The sequence below is a fragment of the Pituophis catenifer genome, unplaced genomic scaffold (genome assembly GCF_029215685.1).
Source record: "Pituophis catenifer annectens isolate HBS135680 unplaced genomic scaffold, rPitCat1.0.hap2 SCAF_1, whole genome shotgun sequence".
NCBI lineage: Eukaryota > Metazoa > Chordata > Lepidosauria > Squamata > Colubridae > Pituophis > Pituophis catenifer.
In genome coordinates, this window is record NW_027256881.1 from 1,590,889 (window position 1) to 1,611,441 (window position 20,553).

Below are 20,553 nucleotides of genomic sequence, written 5' to 3' on the forward strand. Positions count from 1 at the left end.
TTGCCCTATCTTGTCACCATGGTGAAGAGAAGCAGTTGTGAAATGAGTGACATGGTTGTTAAGAATGCTGCACGGGCATAAATGTGAGGATGGTCATAAGTGTGAGGACCAGTCAAAAGTGCGAGGACCTGTCAGAAATGACTTTTGTCAGCCCTCTGAGTAGTCCCTATACACATAGCCATGGCCACCCGGTCACATGACCAGCTAGCCACGCCCACCAAGTCACATGACCTCCAAGCCACGCCCACAGAACTGGTAGTAAAAAAATTTAGAACCCACCCCTGGCGGACACACCAACTCCCACCATACTGGCTAGAGAAGCCCACACTTAAAGTTGCCATGATTGAGAAATGATTGTGTGACTCACTTAACAGCTGCAGTGATTCGCTTAATAACCGTGGAGCAAAGGTTGTAAAAGCATGCTGGCTGGGGAATTCTGGGAGTTGAAGTCCAAAATCTTCAAATTACCAAGGTTAAGGAACATTGCCCTAGCGATGGCAAAGAATAGCCTTGTGTGCCCTCTAGTGGTCAAACAATAATTTTACAGCCCTTTTATGGTCTATCTATGGCAGAGGTCTTCAAACTTGGCCGCTTTAAGACTTGTGGACTTCAACTCCCAGAATTCTCCAGCTGGAGAATTCTGGGAGTTGAAGTCCACAAGTCTTAAAGCTGCCAAGTTTGAAGACCTTTGCTCTGGTGTGTATTAAAACCACACCAATTAAAGCACTTTACCTCATAAGGTGGTGTGTGAAGGCAATCTTTATGGCCTGGTCAACCCACCTTGGCGAAAACAAACCATGATCTAGAAAAAGGAGTGAATGCAGAGCACTGTTTGCAATGCAAGAGGAGGGGGGAAGCAGGGGAGGAGGAAGAGGAGGGGGATGGGATGGAGGGGGAGGAGGAGGAGGAGGAGGAGGAGGAGGAAGAAGAAGAAGAAGAAAGGAGGAGGAGGAAGAGGAAGAGGGTCTGGTTTATTTAAAAACTTGTTTTTTTATTTAATTTATTTATTTAAAATTTTATTTATTTATTTATTTATTTATTTATTTTATTTTATTTAAAAATTTAAAAACAATCTGCAATATCTGTTTAACAGAAAATGGGGGGTGTAGAAATGTAATGAGCGACAATTAGCTAAGAAAATGCAAGATTTGATCAGAACAATGGTTTACTCCTGCCTCTCATTTTCAGAATCTTTAAGAAGGAAGGACTAGGGGGGCCGACATCATAACTATTCCAATATTTGAGAGGTTACCACCAAGAGGAGGGGGGTAAACGTATTTTCCAAAGCAGCCTGAAGGCAGGAAAAGAAGCAACGGGTGGAAACTAATCAAGGAGAGAAGCAACCTAGAACTGAGGAGAAATTTCCTGACAGTGAGGACAATTAACCAGTGGAACAACTTGCCACCAGAAGTTACCGGTGCTTCATCATTGGAGTTTTTAAGAAAAGACTGGACAGGCCCTTGTCTCAAATGGTGTAGGGTCTCCTGCTTGAGTAGGGGGTTGGACTAGACAACCTCGAAGGCCCCTTCCAGCTCTATTCTGATTGAAAAGTCCCTCAGTAGGGCATGTGACAGAGAAATGGTCTGTCTAAGGAAGCATAACGTTTCATTCAGAGGGCTTTACAGCACTCTCTAAGCGGTTTCACAGGGTCAGCCTCTTGCCCCCAACAATCTGGGTCCTCATTTTACCCACCTTGGAAGGATTGAAGGCGGAGTCAACCTTGAGCGGGTCAGGATCGAACATCTGGCTGTGGGCAGAGTTAGCCTGCAATACTGCATTCTAATATACCACCACACCTCCCTCCCTCCCTTCCCTTCCCTTCCCTTCCCTTCCCTTCCCCTTTCTTTCTTTCTTTCTTTCTTTCTTTCTTTCTTTCTTTCTTTCTTTCTTTCTTTCTTTCTTTCTTTCTTTCTTTCTTTCTTTCTTTCTTTTTCTTCCTCCCTCCCTCCCTCTCCTTCACAAGCAATAGCAGACTTATATACTGCTTCACAGTGTTTTACAGCCCTCTCTAGTCCTTTTTTACAGAATCAGCATCTTGCCCCCAAACAATTTGGATTCTCATTTTACCGACCTCGGAAGGACGGATGGTCCCTATATTCTCTTCCACTCCTTCTGCACGGATTTTTCTCTTCGTTTTTAAAATACCACCCGTTCCCCAGCAGAGAGAGAGGTAAGCTTCATCTAACTCTGATGAAAGAGAACATTTGTAGATCAGGGTTGATTGGGGAGGGGGTGTCCTTTGGTGTTCTCTGAGCTTGGCGATTTTCTTGCAGACGTTTCATTACCCAATTAAGTAACTTCATCAGTGTGAAGGGAGTGGAGTTTGAGGGGAGGAGGAGGAGGAGGAAACAGAAGAAAGCAGGAGGAGGAGGAGGAAGAGGAGAAGGAGGAGGAGGAAGCAGGAGGAAGAGGAGGAGGAAACAAGGTAGCAGGAGGAGGTGGAAGAGGAGGAGAAGGAAAAGAAGAAGGAGGGGAAGAAAGAGGAGGAGGAGGAGAAGGAAAAGAAAGAGGAGGAGAAAAAGGAGGAGGAGGAGAAGAAAGAGGAGGAAGGGGAGGAGGAGGGGAAGAAAGGAGGAGGAGAAGGAAAAGAAGAAAGAGAAGGAGGAGAAAAAAGAGGAGAAGGAAAAGAAGAAGGAGGAGAAGAAAGAGGAGGAGGAGAAGGAGAAAGAGGAGGAGGTAGAAGAGGAGGAGAAGGAAAAGAAGAAGGAGGAGAAGGAGGAGAAGAAAGAGGAGGAGGGGAAGAAAGAGGTGGAGGATGAAAAGAAGAAAGAGGAGGAGAAAAAAGAGGAGAACGAGGGGAAGAAAAAGGAGGAAGACGAGGAGAAGGAAAAGAAGGAGGAAGAGAAGGAGGAGAAGAAAGAGGAGGAGGGGAAGAAAGAGGAGGAGGATGAAAAGAAAGGAGGAGGATGAAAAGAAGAAAGAGGAGGAGAAAAAAGAGTAGAAGGAGGGGAAGAAAGAGGAGGAGGAGGAGGAGGAAGGGTGTTAGCTGCTCTTTGAACGAGGTTCTTTTCTTGTAGGCCTTTCATTACCAAACTAGATAACATCATCAGTGCTAGACAGGAGTGGTTTTTTTTTTTTTTTTTTTTTTAATTTGATTTATATGCCGCCCTTCTCCGGAGACTCAGGGCGGCTTACAATGCTTTAAGCAATAGCCTTCATTCTTTTGTATATTTTATACAAAGTCAGCTTATTGCCCCCACAAACTGGGTCCTCATTTCACCTACCTTAGAAAGGATGGAAGGCTGAGTCAACTTTGAGCCTTGGAGAGATTCGAACCAGCAGAAATTGCAGGCAGCTGTGTTAATAACAGGGTGCACTAAACCCTTGTACTATCAAGGCTCTTTTTTTGATCTAATTCCATACTTTACAAAAAGTCATCTGTCATTTATGGGGATATGTGGATTGTGAGCCTGAGATGCAAGTATCATTCAGAACCATTACTCGGCCTTTTTTCCCCCCTAACATTCTTAATACCTGAAGACACCCATTAACAGAATAACAAAACGACAGAGTTGGAAGGGACCTTGGAGGTCTTCTAGTCTAACCCCCTACTCAGGCAGGAAACCCTATATACCCTTTCAGACAAATTAAAGACATAGCAAGGACCCCAATTGCCATTAGTGGCTGATTGTGTCTTCGTAGCAATCCTCAGCGTCTCTCTGCTGGGAAAGTAAAATACTAAAAGTGCCTGGCCACCCTTACCATTAGTGTAACTCTAGCATAATAGTGGTTAGAAGACTTCAGAAGACCAGTTTCAGTTATGTAAGAAGAACATTTGGGTTTGTTCTGAGTCGGGTTCCAATGAGCACGCAGGAGGGTATTTATTCATTTATATTTATTTATATTTAAATTTATATACCGCCCGTCTCCCGAAGGACTCAGGGCGGTGAACAGCCAAAGGTGAGCCTTGGTAGTACAGTGGTCTAAAGCACCCTGTTATTAAGACCAGCTGCCTGCAATTACTGCAGGTCCGAATCTCGCCAGGCTCAAGGTTGACTCAGCCTTCTATCCTTTCTAAGGTAGGTAAATTGAGGACCCAGTTTGTGGGGGCAATAAGCTGACTTTGTATAAATATACAAAAGGATGAAGGCTATTGCTTAGCGCATTGTAAGCCGCCCTGAGTCTCCGGAGAAGGGCGGCATATAAATCAAATTAAAAAAAAAAAAAAGGTAAAAAACGTAAAAATACAGGTAGGTTTATTCAACACTGTAGCAGTCGGAGGTAGCTACGCGTTAAAAAGACAGAGAGTGATATTTATAGGAAAATCTATCCTTCGTTTAGGAAGTGTGTAAACATGCTCATGTATTTGTGGGGGGGGGGGACCCAGTTTTCTTACCCTGCAGCAGGGGTGAAATGCTCCCGGTTCGGACCGGATCGCTCAATCCGGGTGGTGGCGGGTGGTTCGGAGAACCGGTAGCAAAAATCCCTGCACCCCCCACCCCCCAATGCCCAGCTGAGCTGCGCGATCATCAGAGGCTTTTTTTTTTAACTTTTAAAAGCATTTTTTCTACAACCTCATGGCTGAAAAAAATGCTTTTAAAAGTAAAAAAAAAAGCCTCTGATAATCGCGTGGCTCAGCTGGGATCGTCAGAGGCTTTTAAAAGCATTTTTTTTCTGCAACCTCTTCGGCTATGCCCACCCAGTCACATTACTCCTCCCCAACCAAGCCACACCCACAGAACTGGTAGTAACAAATTGTACATTTCACCACTGCCTGCAAGGTATGATAATCTTTGCTCCTTCTGTATCAGGGGTGAAATTCAGTAGGTTCTGACAGGTTCTGGAGAACTGGTAACGGAAATTTTGAGTAGTTCAGAGAACCGGCGAATACCACCTCTGGCTGGCCCCAGAGTGGGGAGGGAATGGGGATTTTGCAATACCCTTCCCCTGGAGTGGGGAGGGAATGGAGATTTTGCAGTATCCTTCCCCTGCCATGCCCACCAAGCCACGCCCACAGAACCGGTAGTAAAAAAAAAAATTGGATTTCACCGCTGTTTCTGTATGTCCAGGTGTTGGGTCATACTGGAAAATTGACAGAAATGCTAGAAGGAGGAGTCAAATGAGGATGTAGTTTGGAGTCCTTGTGGAGCCACAAGGAACATAAGTTTGGTTTCCTCCAAAATCCATGAAACCTTATCTGGTCATTCCCACGGGAAGGCAAACAATCTGGGGAGAGTATTGTAACTGTTAAAGTAACTGTGGCTATTTACAAGAGACGACGGTTGCTTTTTCCTGACAGGTGATGAGTCTGGTGTCGGGCGAATCGCATTGTATGGACAAAGGATTTCCATATTTTGAGATTTTATTTGGTTACGATTGAGTTTTTGCCAAGTTCCTAACAGGAGACATACAATTAATTTTAGCCCAGGGGCCTATATAGGTAGTCCTCGATTTACAACAGCTTGTTTAGTGATTGTTGAAAGTTACAACAGCACAGAAAAAAGTAACTTATGACCATTGTTCACACTTAACGACCGTTGGAGCAGCCCCATGGTCATGTGATCAAAATTCAGATACTTGGCAACTGCTTCATACTTACGACCGTTGCAGTGCCACGGGGACATGTAATCTACCTTTTGCGGCCTTCTGACCAGCAAAATCAATGGGGGGGCAGCGATTCACTTAACGACGATGGCAAGAAAGGTCGTAAAACGGGGCAAACTCGCTTAGCGCTTGTCTCACTTAGCAACAGAAATGTTGGGCTCAGTTGTGGTCATAAGTTGAGGACTACCTGTATTTGGTTATGACTGAGTTGCCGGTATTTGCCAAAAATTGCTTAATCTGTTTCAGCTTCAGTGTCTATATGGGCCGAAAGGCTTAAGGGAACTTTTGTTTAATAGTTTGTGGGATCACAACAGTGGTGGTCAGAATCTGTGAGTGGAGTAGATCCCAGAGATCCTTTTTTTTTTTTTAGGGAGGCAAATGGACTTTCTTGGGTTTTTTTTCCTTTTGAAGACGTTTCGCTTCTCATCCCAGAAGCTTCCTCAGTTCTGTTGAAGCTGAAGAAGCTTCTTGGATGAGAAGCGAAACATCTTCAAAAGAAAAAGAAAAAAACAAGAAAGTCTCCTTAAAAAAAAAAAAAGGCAATTTTGGGTGGGACAACCATGAAACTGGATGACGGAGAATCTCTTTAACAGAGTGGAGTAGATGAGAAGGAGAGGAGAGGGGTGTGGCACATGGGCTTTTTGGTCTCACAGTTGCTAAGGAAGGGATCAGTGGTGAAATGTACATTTTGTTAGTACCGGTTCTGTGGGCTTGGTGGTGGTGGGGTAATATGACTGAGTGGGTGTGGCCAACTTTTTTCTTTTTCTTTTTACTTTTAAAACCATTTTTTTCTACAACCTCTTCGGCTGAAGAGGTTGTAAAACAAATGCTTTTAAAAGCCTCTGACGATCGCAGCTGACTTGCCTGATCAGCAGAAGCTTTTTCTTTTTTTATTTTTTAAAAACATTTTTTCTATAATCTCTTCGGCCAAAGAGGTTGTAGAAAAAATGCTTTTAAAAATTAAAAAAAAAAGCCTCTGATGATTGTGCGGCTCAGCTGGGCAATGTGGGGGGAGCAGGGATTTTTGCTACCGGTTCTCCGAACCACTCGCCTCCATCGCTACCGGATCAGGCGATCCGGTCCGAACCGGGAGCATTTCACCCCTGGAAGGGATGCAAGAAGAGAGGTTGAGCTCCAAAGACAGAAGGAAGAGATGCATCCTGACCACAGACGGAGGACCAACTGATGCTGGGGATGACTTTATAGGGCTCGGTGGGCTGCCATTGGCTGCCGTATCAACTGACAGAACGTTCAGGTGGTCAGGCCACGCCCACAATAAACTCCCACCTCCGCTTTCCTTCTGCACCCAACACACAGGAGACAATCCAGATGCGCAGATCCAGATGTTCAACTCCGTTGCTGGCAACCACACGCCCGCTAACCTTCTGCCAGCTGAACGAGGCCGCCGTCGGAGGGGCTCTGGCCAGGATGGTGCCCATCGAAGTGAGGCTCGTCCACTACGTGGGCGGGTTCAGCGAAGACGCCTTTAAAATAGCAAGTCTCCCAAAATCCATGTTACTAAACGCTTTCGTGTTCCCGAAGCTGCAGGCGGTCCTCGACTTACGACCGTTCGTTTTTAGTGACCGTTTGAAGTTACAAAACAGAGACTGAAAAAAAGACCCGGTTTTTCACATTTTAGGACCGTTGCAGAATCCCTGTGGTCATGTGATTATCAAAATCTGGACGTTTGGCAAGTGGTTCATACTTATGACGGTTGCGTGTGGTCCCTTTTGGCGACAAAAGGCAAAATCAATGGGGAATTCCGGATTCCCTTAACAATCGTGTTACTACTCACTTAACAGCTGCAGGAATTTAATTTAACACCTGTGGCAAGGAAAGTTGCCAAACAGGGCAAAATTTGCTTAACAACTGTATCGCTTAGCAATGGGAATGTTGGGCTCAATTGCGGTCGTACGTCGAGGACTAACCTGTATTTGATCGTATGCTTCCTTGGCGCCGTTTAGTCAAAAGTTCTTCGTAAGCAATGAAGCAAGTGGAAACTGTTATTAACAAAACGAGAGAACTAAATTGAATCTCCATTTTCAAGAGCAGTATATCACTCAACAAGGGGAGAAATTCCGTTCCAATTTTTTTTAATTATGTTTTTTTCAGTAGTCGGTGGTTATACAGTAGTGGCCAAAATTATGGAAACCTTTTGGGGAAAGTGTATTTTTGTGGTTTGATGGCTAATAATAACCACTTTTTTGGGGGGAGTTTCAAGATAATCCTATTCCACTGCTGGAATGGCCTGGGAATAGCCCAGATCTTCACCCAATTGAAAATCTAGGGAGCCGACTAAAGAAACTTGTTAGTCAGAAGTGACCCAGCAATAAAACCCAGTTAATAGAAACAATCCTTCAATCTTGGTTTCACATGATAATAGCTGCAGAACTAAAAGACTTGATTCGCTCCATGGGAAGACGTTGTAAGGCCGTCATTCATGCTAAAGGTTACCCAACTAAGGATTAACTGACATGGGGATCATTTTTGTATATCTTGTTTTTTCTATGTGTTTTACTTTTCTTCTTTATACTGTAACTGCTATTCTAACAGCAAATCCTTCATAAAAGTTATCGTATTACATTCTTGATTAAATTATCTTTCCATCGATATTTTATGGTACTACTCCAAAAAAAAAAAAAAGTGGTGGTATTAGACAAGTTTTAGAAAATACATTTTTCCCAAAAGGTTTCCACAATTTTGGCCATTACTGTATATCTGTTTTCTTTTGATGCTCACAAACAACGGGATGTGTTCTTAGATATAAGCTGTATGAACTGGTAATACTCCTGCCTTAGTTGATTAAATCTGATAACTCTGATGGACTTTCTAATCAGCTGGTGAAAGTATTTATTCTCCACAGAATTGGCTAAGCCATGTCTGCCTGTTATCTTTATGAACCCTTATTTATAAAATAGTTATTGTATGATGTTTAACTTTTTAATTGTTACCTCAACTGGGGATGAATAACAGAATAACAGATCTGGAAGGGACCTTTGAGGTCTTCTAGTCCAACCCCCTGCTCCAGCAGGAGACCTTATACCAGTGATGGCTAACCTTTTTGACATCACGTGCCAGGAAGGGGGGGCGGGGGAGGTTCGTGCATGCGCGTGCCCACACCCATAATTCTATGTGCCCCGCCCTGCGCATGCCTGCCCAATCCCCCCTCCCCCTTTGCTCCGTTTTTGGCCCGTTTTTCTTTGTCACCTGGCTCCAGATCCTCTCTATGCATCTGGGGAGGGTGAAAACAGCCTTCCCCACCTACCCCCAGGCCCTCCGGAGGCAGAAAACAGCCTGTTTCCCTACTTCTGGTGGGCCCAAAAGGCCTAAAAATCAGATGGCCGACACGCACATGCGCGCCAGAGCTGAGCTGGCGTGCCCACTGATATGGCACCCACAACTTCTGGAGGCAAGTCGTTCCACTGATTAATTGTTCTAACTGTCAGGACAAGTACTTGGACGACAAAATAAGCATTTTTACCTCCAAAGCATATGAATAAGCAAATATATAGTTTTATACAGAATTTTCCCCATTTCTACATCTTTGCAGTGTAATGTAAGCTATCCTTCTGGTTGTTTTTTTTAATGAATGTTTTACCTAAATCTTACGTATGTTCATGTAAAACACTTTGGTTTAAGGTACACGCTCCCAGGCTTAATTTAAAAAATAAATAAATAAAAATTGGAAAACTACATTGCAACACTCAAAGAATTGCGAATTTCAACTGTGCTTCAGTTCACATATTGATTCGAATGCAAAATATGTTAATATTTAAATGAAAAGTGAACTGATTTCTCTCTATCTTCTCCCAGTGGATTATTGAAGGCTGGTGACAAGTTAGGAGGATCTTAAACGTTATTCCTCATTGTGGGTTGTTTTTAAATGGCCTCTGGATTACCTAACCTTTCAATGGCCCCATCAGAATCCATTTAAAACATGGTTTCTCAACCTTAGCAATTTTACGATGTGTGGACTTCAACTCCCAGAATTCCCTACCCAACATACTTCAAGGTGTGTGGACTTCAGCTCCCAGAATTCCACAGCCATCATGTTTTAAAGATGGATGGACTTCAACTCTCAGAATTCTCAAGCTAGCTTGCTTTATGATGGGTGGGTGGGTTTCAACTCCCAGAATTCCCTGGCCACCATACTTTAAGGTGTGGACTTCAGCTCCCAGAATTCCTCAGCCACCATGTTTTTAAGATGGATGGCCGCCAACTCTCAGAATTCCACAGCCAGCATTAAGCCTAATCATATTGACTAGGGAATTCTGGGAGTTGAAGTCCACACGTCTTAAAATTGCCTCTGTTCAGAAATAGGGGTCTATAACAGGGGTCTCCGACCTTGGCAACTTTAAACCTGGAGGACTTCAACTCCCAGAATCCCAGAGCCACCATGTTTTAAGATGGCTGGGGAATTCTGGGAGTTGAAGTTCTCCAGGCTTAAAGTTGCCAAGGTTGGAGACCCCTGTCTATAATAATGAGGAAGTCTCCTTTATGACTCCTGGAACTTATTCATGTAATAAATGTAATAAATGTAAATAAAGCATGACTCCTGGAACTTATTCATGTAATAGTGTTAGCAGAAACTATTTATTATTTCTTTTTTTTCCCCCCCAACTTCTCTGCATCTTCTCTTGCATTCCAGTGCAAGGAATACTTGAGACCTTTTAAAAAAACCCTCCAGAGGCTGAATTTGCCGAAAGATTACCCAAAGGAAAGGAAGCTAATCTGCACCAGAAAAAATCTCAATATCCTTGGGGATCATATCAATATGTTTCTTCTGTATTACTGCAAATCCCGGGAGCTGAAACATTGGAAAAAGTAAGGAAATTACGTTTTCTTTGTAGAAATTATTAGCTGTAAAATCAAGTTTTTTAGTTCAGTGTGTGCCCTTTGCTAAAATAGGATCTGAGCCAGAAAAGTAGATTAATATCTCTTCGTTTGTGTAGAGGTGAAGCATAGGTCTCCTACAGATTTAAGGTGAGAAGACTTTTAGAAAAGTTAAAGATATTCCTCTTTGTGGGTTGAAGTGGCCTCAGAACCAAACCTTTAAATGACCCCATCAACCTTAGCAATTTTACAGTGTGTGGACTTCAGCTCCCAGAATTCCTTATCCACCATATTTTAAGGTGTTTGGACTTCAACTCCCAGAATTCCAGAGAAATCACTTTATATACCACTGTTTCTCAACTTTGGCCACTTGGAGATGCCTGGACTTCAACTCCCAGAATTCCCCAGCCAGCCATGGTCCCAACTTTGTAAAAATTAGAACAATCTCACCAGGTGGGCCTGGTAGAATCTGGCTTCTAGTTCATTAGATAAACTCGGGGTTCAACACGTGTCAATGCTTCGAGGCAGAGATCGTTGGCACCAGCTGATGCCAGGCAGAGATAGTCCTCAACTTATGACCAGAATTGGGCCCAGAATTTTCATGGTTAAGCAAGGTTAAGTGAATCGATTTTATGACGCCATAAAATCGATTCACTTAACTTTTTCGCCATGGTTGTTAAGAGAACCACTGCAGTGCTTACGTGGATCACAAACGTCATTAAGTGAATCCAGCTTCCCCCGTTGACATTGCTTGTCGGAAGCCAGCCACCCTGGAGCCCACAGTTTCTGTCGCTAAACAAGGCAGTCGTTAAGTGAGTTTTTGCCCCATTTTGCAAACTTTTTTTGCCATCGTTAAGCAAATCACTGCGGTTGTTAAGTGGATCATGCGGTCGTTAAGCGAATCGGGCTTCCCCCAATTGACTTTGCTTGACGGATGCCAGCTGGGAAGATCAAAAACGGCGACCCTATGCCCCAAGATACTGCGACCGTCATAAATATGCCGGTTGCCAAGTGCTCAGTTTTGATCACATGACCTATGGGGCACTATAGAACAGAATAACAGAGTTGGAAGGGAGCTTGGAGGTCTTCTAGACCAACCCCCTGCCCAGGCAGGAAACCCTATACCATTTCAGACAAACGGTTGCCCAATCTCTTCTTAAAAACTTCCAGTGTTGGAGCATTCACAACTTCTGGAGGCAAGCTATGATGGTTGTAAGTGCAAGGCCCGGTCCTTTTTTTTTTTTCCTGTTGTAAATTTGGACGGTCACTAAATGAACGGTCGTATGTCGAGGACTACCTGCAAAATGCTGTCCCTCCCCCGTTTCAGAATGCTCTGGAGGTTTGTCTCCCTTTTCTCAACCTTGGATGAGAAGCAGCTGTATAAACTGTACAGATACAGCAAGACAGACCAATTCACCAAATTCCTGGTAAGGATTATATTCTTATTATTCTATTTTATTTTATATTATACATCCCCGGATCAAAAGAGGTCGGCAAGGCCACTCTAGGGGATGCATCTGGCCTTGTCCTCTTTTCATCTCTTCCTTGGTTCACCAGTGGGGTCTCCAGGGGATTTCCCAAAAGCCAAATGGGAGGGGCCAAAGCCAATGCAACCGAAACGACACCCCTTTCAATGTGCATCACACCTGGGGGGGGAAGGGGAAGGGCTGCAGTCAGGTGCAGGTGGCCATTTTGACTTTTTTGACCCTGCCAGCAAGCCTAGGTAAAGATTCCCCTCACACATATGCGCTAGTCGTTCCCGACTCTAGGGGGCGGTGCTCATCTCCGTTTCAAAGCCAAAGAGCCAGCGCTGTCCGAGACGTCTCCGTGGTCATGTGGCCGGCACGACTCAACGCCAAAGGCGCATGGAACGCTGTTCCCTTCCCACCAAATGTGGTCCCTATTTTTCTACTTGCATTTTTTACCTGCTTTCGAACTGCTAGGTTGGCAGAAGCTGGGACAAGTCACGGGAGCTCACCCTGTGACGCGGCACTAGGGATTCGAACCGCCGAACTGCCGACCTTTCAATCGAAAAGCTCAGCGTCTTAGCCACTGAGCCACCGTGTCCCTTACCAGCAAGCCTAGGGACACTCTTATCTTTTTCTCCCATGACTCAGGAAGTTTGATTTGGAACCATCCTTGATTCTTTCTAAAGAAGCACATTTAAGCTGTGCCAAGTTTAGTAAAATGCTTATTTAGTAAATTAATCTCCGGAGCTGAATGGGCTACTCTTTTATTGTATATCAAAGGGGTTCCTCCAAAACTGCGGGTTTTTTTCCCCCAAAGTGTAATTTCTGAGTTGAAGGAAGGAGATTCGACTTACGACTACAATTGAACCCAAAATTTCCATTGTTAAGCATGACAATTGTTAAGTCAAGTCAAGCAATGTTGGCTGGCGGCCCCCAGGGGGAGGGCCTTCTCTGTGGGGGCACCCGCCCTCTGGAACGAGCTCCCGGAATACGGCTGATTCCGGATCTCCGCACTTTCTGTAAGGCCCTGAAGACGTTTTTATTTCAGCAAGCTGGCCTGGCCTGAATAGGTTTTATGGGTTAGTTTTTTAATTGTATAGCTAGGGGTTTTAAATTGGGAGGCTGTTTAATTTAATTTATTTTTAATTATCTTAACTTTTATATTGTATGTTATTTTAATTCTCGGCTGTTCACCGCCCTGAATCCCTTCGGGGGGAAGGGCGGGATATAAATTTAATAAATAAATAAATAAATAAATAAATAAATAAATAAATAAATAAATAAATAAATAAGTGAGTGAGTTTTGCCCCATTTTTACGACATTTCTGGCAACACTTGTCCAACGACTCATGTGGTTGTTAAGTAAATCTGGCTTCCCCACTGAGTTTTGCCCCATTTTACAACCTTACTAGCAATAGTTGTTAAATGAATCATCCGGTTGTTCAGTGAAATATAAATAATAAATAACTTTATTGTCATTGTACGTGTATACACCAAAATTCACTTAACACCCAAAGACCAGGCCCAACACACATAACAATCCCCAAACACCCCCCCACCCACCACAATTTCCCACCCCTAAACCACCCAAACATCCACACAACAGACCAAGTCATGCTGTCCAACAGCTCACTGATGGTGGCCCTTTAGTTCATTGTTGAGTGCAATTATAGCTCTGGGATAAAAACTGTTCAGAAGACGTGTGGTCCGAGTTTGAATTGTTCTGTATCTTCAGCCAGAAGGCAACAGTCCAAAAAGATTGAATCTGGCTTCTCCACTGACTTTGCTTCTCAGAACCTGCCTGGAAAGGTTGCAAGTGAGGATCACGTAACCCTAAGATACTTCAAGCGTTATAAATACAGGCTTGTGGCCAAGTGCCTGAATTTTGTAACCGTTGTAAGCCATGGTGGGATTCAAATAATTTAACAACTGGCTCTCTGCCCTAATGACTGGCTGGGTGGGCATGGCCTGGGTGGGCGTGGCCAGGGGCTGTGACAGGCAGCACTGGGCCTCCTGAACTGGCTGAATCCCACCACTAGTGAGGACCAGTCATAAGTCACGTTTTTCAGGACCAGTGGTGGGTTCCTCCCAGTTCAGTCCGGTTCAGCCGAGCTGGTAGCGGTGACGATATGACGTCACTGAACCGGTTCTCCCACCCCCCCCACCCCCCACGTTATTCTTACCTTTTATTTATTTATTATTTATTTATTTATTTATTTATTATATTTCTATACCGCCTTTCTCCCGTAGGACTCAAGGCGGTGTACAGTCAAGAAAAATATAGACACACAAACATCATAAAATTGCTAATTAAAATTATTACTTAGTTTGGTCAATTAAATAAAACCCAGAATTAGATAACATTTAAAAAAATCATTCACATGTTTGTATGTTTAGCCCCGCCTGTTGGAACATCAGGGTCTTGAGGGCACGGCGGAAAGCACGGAGATCAGGGATATTCCGTATCTCCGGGGGCAGTTCATTCCAAAGGGTTGGAGCCCCCACAGAGAAGGCCCTCCCCCTGGGAGTCGCCAGTCGACATAATTTGACTGACGGTACCCTGAATAGTCCCTCCCTGTGAGAACGAACTGGTCGGTGGGAGGCTATTGGTGGCAAAAGACGGTCTCGTAGGTACCCAGGTCCTAAGCCATGGAGCGCTTTAAAGGTGATAACTAACACCTTGAATCGCACCCGGAAGACCACCGGGAGCCAGTGCAGCTCGCGTAGGAGAGGTGTTACATGGGCGTAATGAGCTGCGCCCATAATCATCCGCGCGGCTACGTTCTGGACCAGTTGGAGCCTCCGGGTGCTTTTCAAGGGGAGCCCCATGTAGAGAGCATTACAGTAGTCCATACGGGAGGTAACTAGGGCATGAGTGACCGTGCGCAAGGCGTCCCGATCCAGAAAGGGACGCAACTGGCGGATCAGGCGAACCTGATAAAAGGCACCCCTGGCCACGGCCGTCAAATGATCTTCTAAAGATAACCGTGAATCCAGGAGGACACCCAAGTTGCGGGCCCTCTCTGTGGGGAGCAAGATCTCATCCCCTATTGTCAGTGATGGTACTAGCTGACTATACCGGGACACCAGAAGCCACAGCCACTCGGTCTTGGAGGAGTTGAGTCTGACCTTGTTTCTCCCCATCCAGATCTGCACGGCCTCCAGGCAACGGGACATCACAGCAAGGGCATCATTGGGGTGGTCTGGGGTGGAGATGTATAGCTGTGTGTCATCAGCATACTGATGAACACTCACCCCAAAACCACGGATGATCTTGCCTAGCGGTTTTACATAAATGTTGAACAGAAGGGGTGAGAGGACTGACCCTTGCGGCACCCCACAAATAAGGTGCCTCGAGGTCGACCTCTGCCCCCCTGCCAACACAAATTGCGAACGGTCAGAGAGGAAGGAGGAGACCCACCGAAGCACAGTGCCCCCTATTCCTAACCCCTCCAGCCGGTGCAGTAAGATACCATGGTTGATGGTATCAAAAGCCGCTGAGAGATCTAATAGGACCAGGATAGAGGAGCAACCTCTGTCCCGAGCCCTCCAGAGATCATCCACCAATGCGACCAATGCCGTTTCCATGCTGTATCATGACCTGAAGCCCGACTGGAACGGATCCAGAAGACAACTTTATCCAGGTATCGGGGTAGTTGTCGCGCCACCACACTCTCAACAACCTTCGCAACAAAGCGAAGATTGGAGACTGGACGATAATTTGATAATATAGCCGGGTCCAGGGAAGGCTTCTTGAGGAGGGGCTTCACAACCGCCTCTTTCAAGGCGGCGGGAAAGACACCCTCACTCAGAGAAGCATTTATAATCCCCTGGAGCCAGCCTCGTGTAACCTCCCGGGAGGCCAGTACCAACCAGGAGGGACACGGGTCCAATAAACATGTGGCAGCGTTAAGCTTGCCCAGAATCCTGTCCACGTCCTCAGGAGCCACAGAGTCAAACTCTTCCCAGATAACGCTCTCAAGACCTGCCCCCGTCTCCTCCCCTGGATCTACCCAATCGGAGTCCAGGCCTTCCCAAATCTGAGCGACTTTATCATGCAGGAATTGTACAAAATCCTCAGCTCGACCCTTTAGGAGATCTTCCCGTACCCCCACCTGAAGTAGGGAGCGGGTCACCCTAAACAGCGCAGCTGGGCGGTTCTCTGCAGATGCAATAAGAGCGGAGAAGTAGCTAGACTTCGCCACTCTTATCGCCACTAGGTAGGTCTTAATATAAGATCTCACCTGTGTTTGGTCAGATTCAGATCGGCTTGTCCTCCAATTGCTCTCCAGGCGTCTTTTCCAACGCTTCATCTCTCTCAGTTCCTCGGAAAACCAAGGAGCTAGACGAGATCGGCATCGGGTCAGAGGCCGCAAAGGCACAACGCGGTCCAAGGCCCCAGTAGCCGCCCTGTCCCAGGCGACCACCAGGTCCTCAGTCGAGTCGTGAGCCAGAGTCTCAGGAAACGGCCCAAGCTCCATCAGGAACCTTTCGGGGTCCATCAGGCGCCTGGGACGGAACCATTTGGTTGGTTCCGTCTCCCTGCGGTGGGTGGAAGTGACTTGAAAGTCCATGTGAAGGAGAGAATGATCAGACCATGATATTTGGTCCCACCCCCAATCTATTGCTGCCTCCTGAGTCCCAGCTGATGACTAGAGGGAAAAAAAACTGTTTAAACTCTTGCCGCGGGGCTTCAAAGGGCCACCCTACAGCTGATCAGTGTTAAAAGCAAACAAATGAGTCGGGTCGTAAGTGCGAGGACTGATCGTAGGTGCGAGGACCTTCCAGAAATGACTCTGACCAGCTAGCCACGCCCACCTAGTCACATGACCTCCAAGCCACACCCACAAAATAAGCCACGCCCACAGAACCGGTAGTAAAAAAATTTAGAACCCACCCCTGTTCAGGACCATTTGTAGCTTTGAACAGTCGTGACCTGAAAGCTTCTAAGTCAAGAACTATCTGTACCAGGGGTGGGTTCTAAAAATTTTTAACTACCGGTTCTGTGGGCGTGGCTTATTTTGTAGGCATGGCTTGGTGGGGGGGTAATGTGCCTGGGTGGGCGTGGCCAACTTTTCTGCAACCTTAAGAGGTTGCAGAAAAAAAAATGCTTTTAAAAGCCTCTGACGATCAGGCAACTCAGCTGGGATCGCCAGAGGCTTTTAAAGGCATTTGTTTTTTCTACAACCTCTTCGGCCGAAGAGGTTGTAGAAAAAATGCTTTTAAAAGTAAAAAAAAAAAAAGCCTCTGATGAGGTCAGCAAGGTAAGCGAGCGGCGACCGGGCCAGGGACCGGTTCGGGGGTGTGGCCAGCCAATGTTATTACCGGTTCTCCGAACTACTACAAATTTTTACTACCGGTTCTTGTGAACCGGTGCGAATCGGGAACAACCCACCACTGACCTGTACTATACCCAAATTGGAAAAATATTAATTTTGGCCTTTGTAGAAACCCAGCCACCGTTGTCATTTATTTCAGAAACCATGGTTAAACAAACGATGGCTTAATTTGAAGGGGAAACTCAAATGCAACTCTGAAGTTCTCCCTAAGTCACTTTTTTCTGTGCTGTTATAACTTTGAGCCGTCACTAAATGAACTTTGTAAGTCTAGGGCTACCTGTATGCGAAGCAGCTTTAGAAACAGTTGAAATAGGCAATTATTTTGAGTGTTGCAGTGTGGTTTTTCCAATCTTTTTTTTTATATAATAAGTATATGGAAGAAAATATACTTATTTTTTTTATTTTATTTTATTAAGGGTGGTAATGGGAGCAATGTGGCGCTCTCATGTAACCCCCCTCCTGCGCGAGCTGCACTGGCTCCCAGTGGTCTTCCGGGTGCGCTTCAAGGTTTTGGTTACTATCTTTAGAGCGCTCCATGGCTCAGGACCAGGGTACTTACGAGACCGCCTCCTGCCACCAATAGCCTCTCACCGACCAGTTCGCTCCCATAGAGGGGGACTCCTCAGGGTGCCGTCGGCCAAACAATGTCGACTGACGGCCACCAGGGGGAGAGCCTTTTCTGTGGGGGCACCTACCATCTGGAACGGGCTTCCCCCGGAGTTACGAAATATCCAAGACTTACGCATTTTCCGCCGAGCCCTGAAAACATTTCTATTCCAACAAGCTGGTCTGGCCTAACTCTCCCTTTTTAATTGGCTTTTAAACTGTCTTTTAAATTGGGTTTTAAACCTCTTTAGATAAATTTGGATGTTTTTTAATCTTTGAGCCTAAATTACTTAATCTGTTTCTTAATAGTTTTTAACTTCTATATGTATTTGTATTTATTATGGCTGTTCCCCGCCCTGAGTCCTTCGGGAGTAGGGCGGTATACAAATATGAAAAATAAAATAATAATAATAATAATAATAATAATAATAATAATAATAATAATAATAATAATAATAATAGTATTTTACATGAAAATACATAAGATTTAGGCAAAAAAATTAAAAAAAAAAATTAGAAGGCACTCCCCAAGTTCCTTCAAAGTGGTTCCCTGAGCTATGTTCTCTCGAAAACTGCTCCCCGTTACCCATCAGCCACTGCCCTCTGCCTCTCTTCTTGTGGTTGAATTTGCAGAAAGTCTACTGCCGCTTGGAGTATGCAGACATGGCCAACCTGCCCAGTAATAAAAAATGGGCAAAGCTGCGTGATAGGTGGAGGCTCGCCAGTTGTGGTGTGAAGATGCAAGAAGGATATTTGCACTCACTGCCCGAAAGCTGGGATTTTCCAGAAGGAAACGTGCCTACAGAAAGGTAAACAGGATAAGAAAACTGGTTTGTCCAGTGGTTAAGGCATCAGGCTAGAAAGTGGGTAGATCATGAGTTCAAATCCTGCATTAAGCATGAAAACCGGCTGGGTGACTTTGGGCCAATAATTGGAAGACCATGAATTCTAGTTCCGTTTTAAGAATGAAAGCCGACTGGGTGACTTTGGGCCAATCACCAAGAGATGGTGAGTTCTAGTCCTGTTTTAGGCATGAAAGCCGATTGGGAGACTTTGGGCCAATTACCAGGAGGCGGTGAGTTCTAGTCCTGCCTTAGGCGTGTAAGTCGACTGGGTGACTTTGGGCCAATTGCCAGGAGATGGTGAGTTCTAGTCCCACCTTAGGCATGAAAGGCATATGGGTGACTTTGGGCTAATCACCAGGAGATGGTGAGTTCTGTTTTAGGCATGAAAGCCGATTGGGAGATTTTGGGCCGATTACCAGGAGGCGGTGAGTTCTAGTCCTGTCTTAGTTATGAAAGGCATATGGGTGACTTTGGGCCAATCACCAGGAAATGGTGAGTTCTGTCTTAGGCATGAAAGCCGATTGGGAGATTTTGGGCCGATTACCAGGAGGCAGTGAGTTCTAGTCCCGCCTTAGGCATGTAAGTCGACTGGGTGACTTTGGGCTAATTGCCAGGAGATGGTGAGTTCTAGTCCCGCCTTAGGCATGTAAGTCGACTGGGTGACTTTGGGCCAATCACCAGGAGATGGTGAGTTCTAGTCCTGTCTTAGTCATGAAAGGCATATGGGTGGCTTTGGACCAATCACCAGGAGATGGTGAATTCTAGTTCCACCTTAGGCATGAAAGCCAGATATCAAAGTCATGTGAAGTGTTACTGCTACTCTATAATGCCTTGGTAAGACCACACTTGGAATATTGCATCCAGTTTTGGTCGCCACGATGTAAAAAAGATGTTGAGACTCTAGAAAGAGTGCAGAGAAGAGCAACAAAGATGATTAGGGGACTGGAGGCAAAAACATACAAAGAACGGTTGCAGGAACTGGGTATGTCTAGTCTAGTGAAAAGGACTGGGGATGACATGATAGCAGTATTTCAATATTTGAGGGGCTTCCACAAAGAAGAGGGGTCCATCTATTCTCCAAAGCACCTGAAGGCAGAAGAAGCAACGGATGGAAACTAATCAAGAAGAGAAGCAACCTAGAATTAAGGAGAAATTTCCCAATAGTTAGAACAATCGATCAGTGGAACAACTTGCCTCCAGAAGTTGTGAATGCTCCAACGCTGGAAGTTTTTAAGAAGAGATTGGACAATTATTTGTCTGAAATAGTATAGGGTTTCCTGCTTGAGCAGGGGGTTGGACTAGAAGACGTCCGAGGTCCCTTCCAACTCTTGATATTGTTATTCATGAGGTTAGATAGATCTAGCTCCCTCAACTATTCATCCTATGATTTAGCCTCCAGACCCTTCATCATCTTTGTTGCTCTTCTCTGCACCCTTTCCAGAGTCTCATCATCTTTTCTCTACCACGGTGACCAGAACTGGATACGCTATTCCAATATCCTAGTGAGGTGTACAGCGGTCTCTCTCTTTTCAAAATTCACAGAACTGTTCATGCTTTTCCATCAGGTGCTCAACGACCCAGGAGAAGGAAGTCATGGAGCAACACTGTGCCACCTGCGATGTATTTGATGCGCTTTCGGTTACTACGAATGAAGAAACAGCCAGTTCTTCATCATCAAATCTCTATTAAAGACAGTAGCTTTTTTTAAAAAAAAAAAAAAGTTCATTAAATAAGAAATCACATCGTTGGATGACTTTAATTCGACTCTTTTGAATTTCTTTTTTTTTCCCAATTTTTTTTTATTTTTCAAGACACAAAACATAAAATACATCTTTTTAGAGCAGGTGCTTGTTCCGTCATATAATAAGTACAATTATTAAGATTCCCACAATCAATTTTGTTCCCATTTTTATCCAA

General features: G+C 45.0%; 1 protein-coding gene across 1 annotated transcript; it reads left to right on the forward strand.

Annotated features, from left to right (window-relative positions):
* Positions 1-10,333: 10,333 nt before the first annotated feature.
* On the forward strand, positions 10,334-20,325 carry CHCT1 (CHD1 helical C-terminal domain containing 1). The gene is made up of 4 exons (XM_070931510.1): positions 10,334-10,368; positions 11,705-11,804; positions 18,425-18,600; positions 20,202-20,325. The coding sequence occupies exons 2-4, from the start codon at positions 11,706-11,708 to the stop codon at positions 20,323-20,325; spliced, it is 399 nt and encodes a 132-aa protein (XP_070787611.1). The 5' UTR covers positions 10,334-10,368; position 11,705.
* Positions 20,326-20,553: the final 228 nt, after the last annotated feature.

What these genes read in the sequence shown, in the direction of transcription:
- CHCT1 (XM_070931510.1), top strand. Translation starts at nt 11,706, where the DNA reads ATGCTCTGGAGGTTTGTCTCCCTTTTCTCAACCTTGGATGAGAAGCAG. An exon ending in ACCAATTCACCAAATTCCTG is followed by an intron (nt 11,805 to 18,424) that starts GTAAGGATTATA and finishes TTGAATTTGCAG; the next exon opens with AAAGTCTACTGCCGCTTGGA. An exon ending in GGAAACGTGCCTACAGAAAG is followed by an intron (nt 18,601 to 20,201) that starts GTAAACAGGATA and finishes CTTTTCCATCAG; the next exon opens with GTGCTCAACGACCCAGGAGA.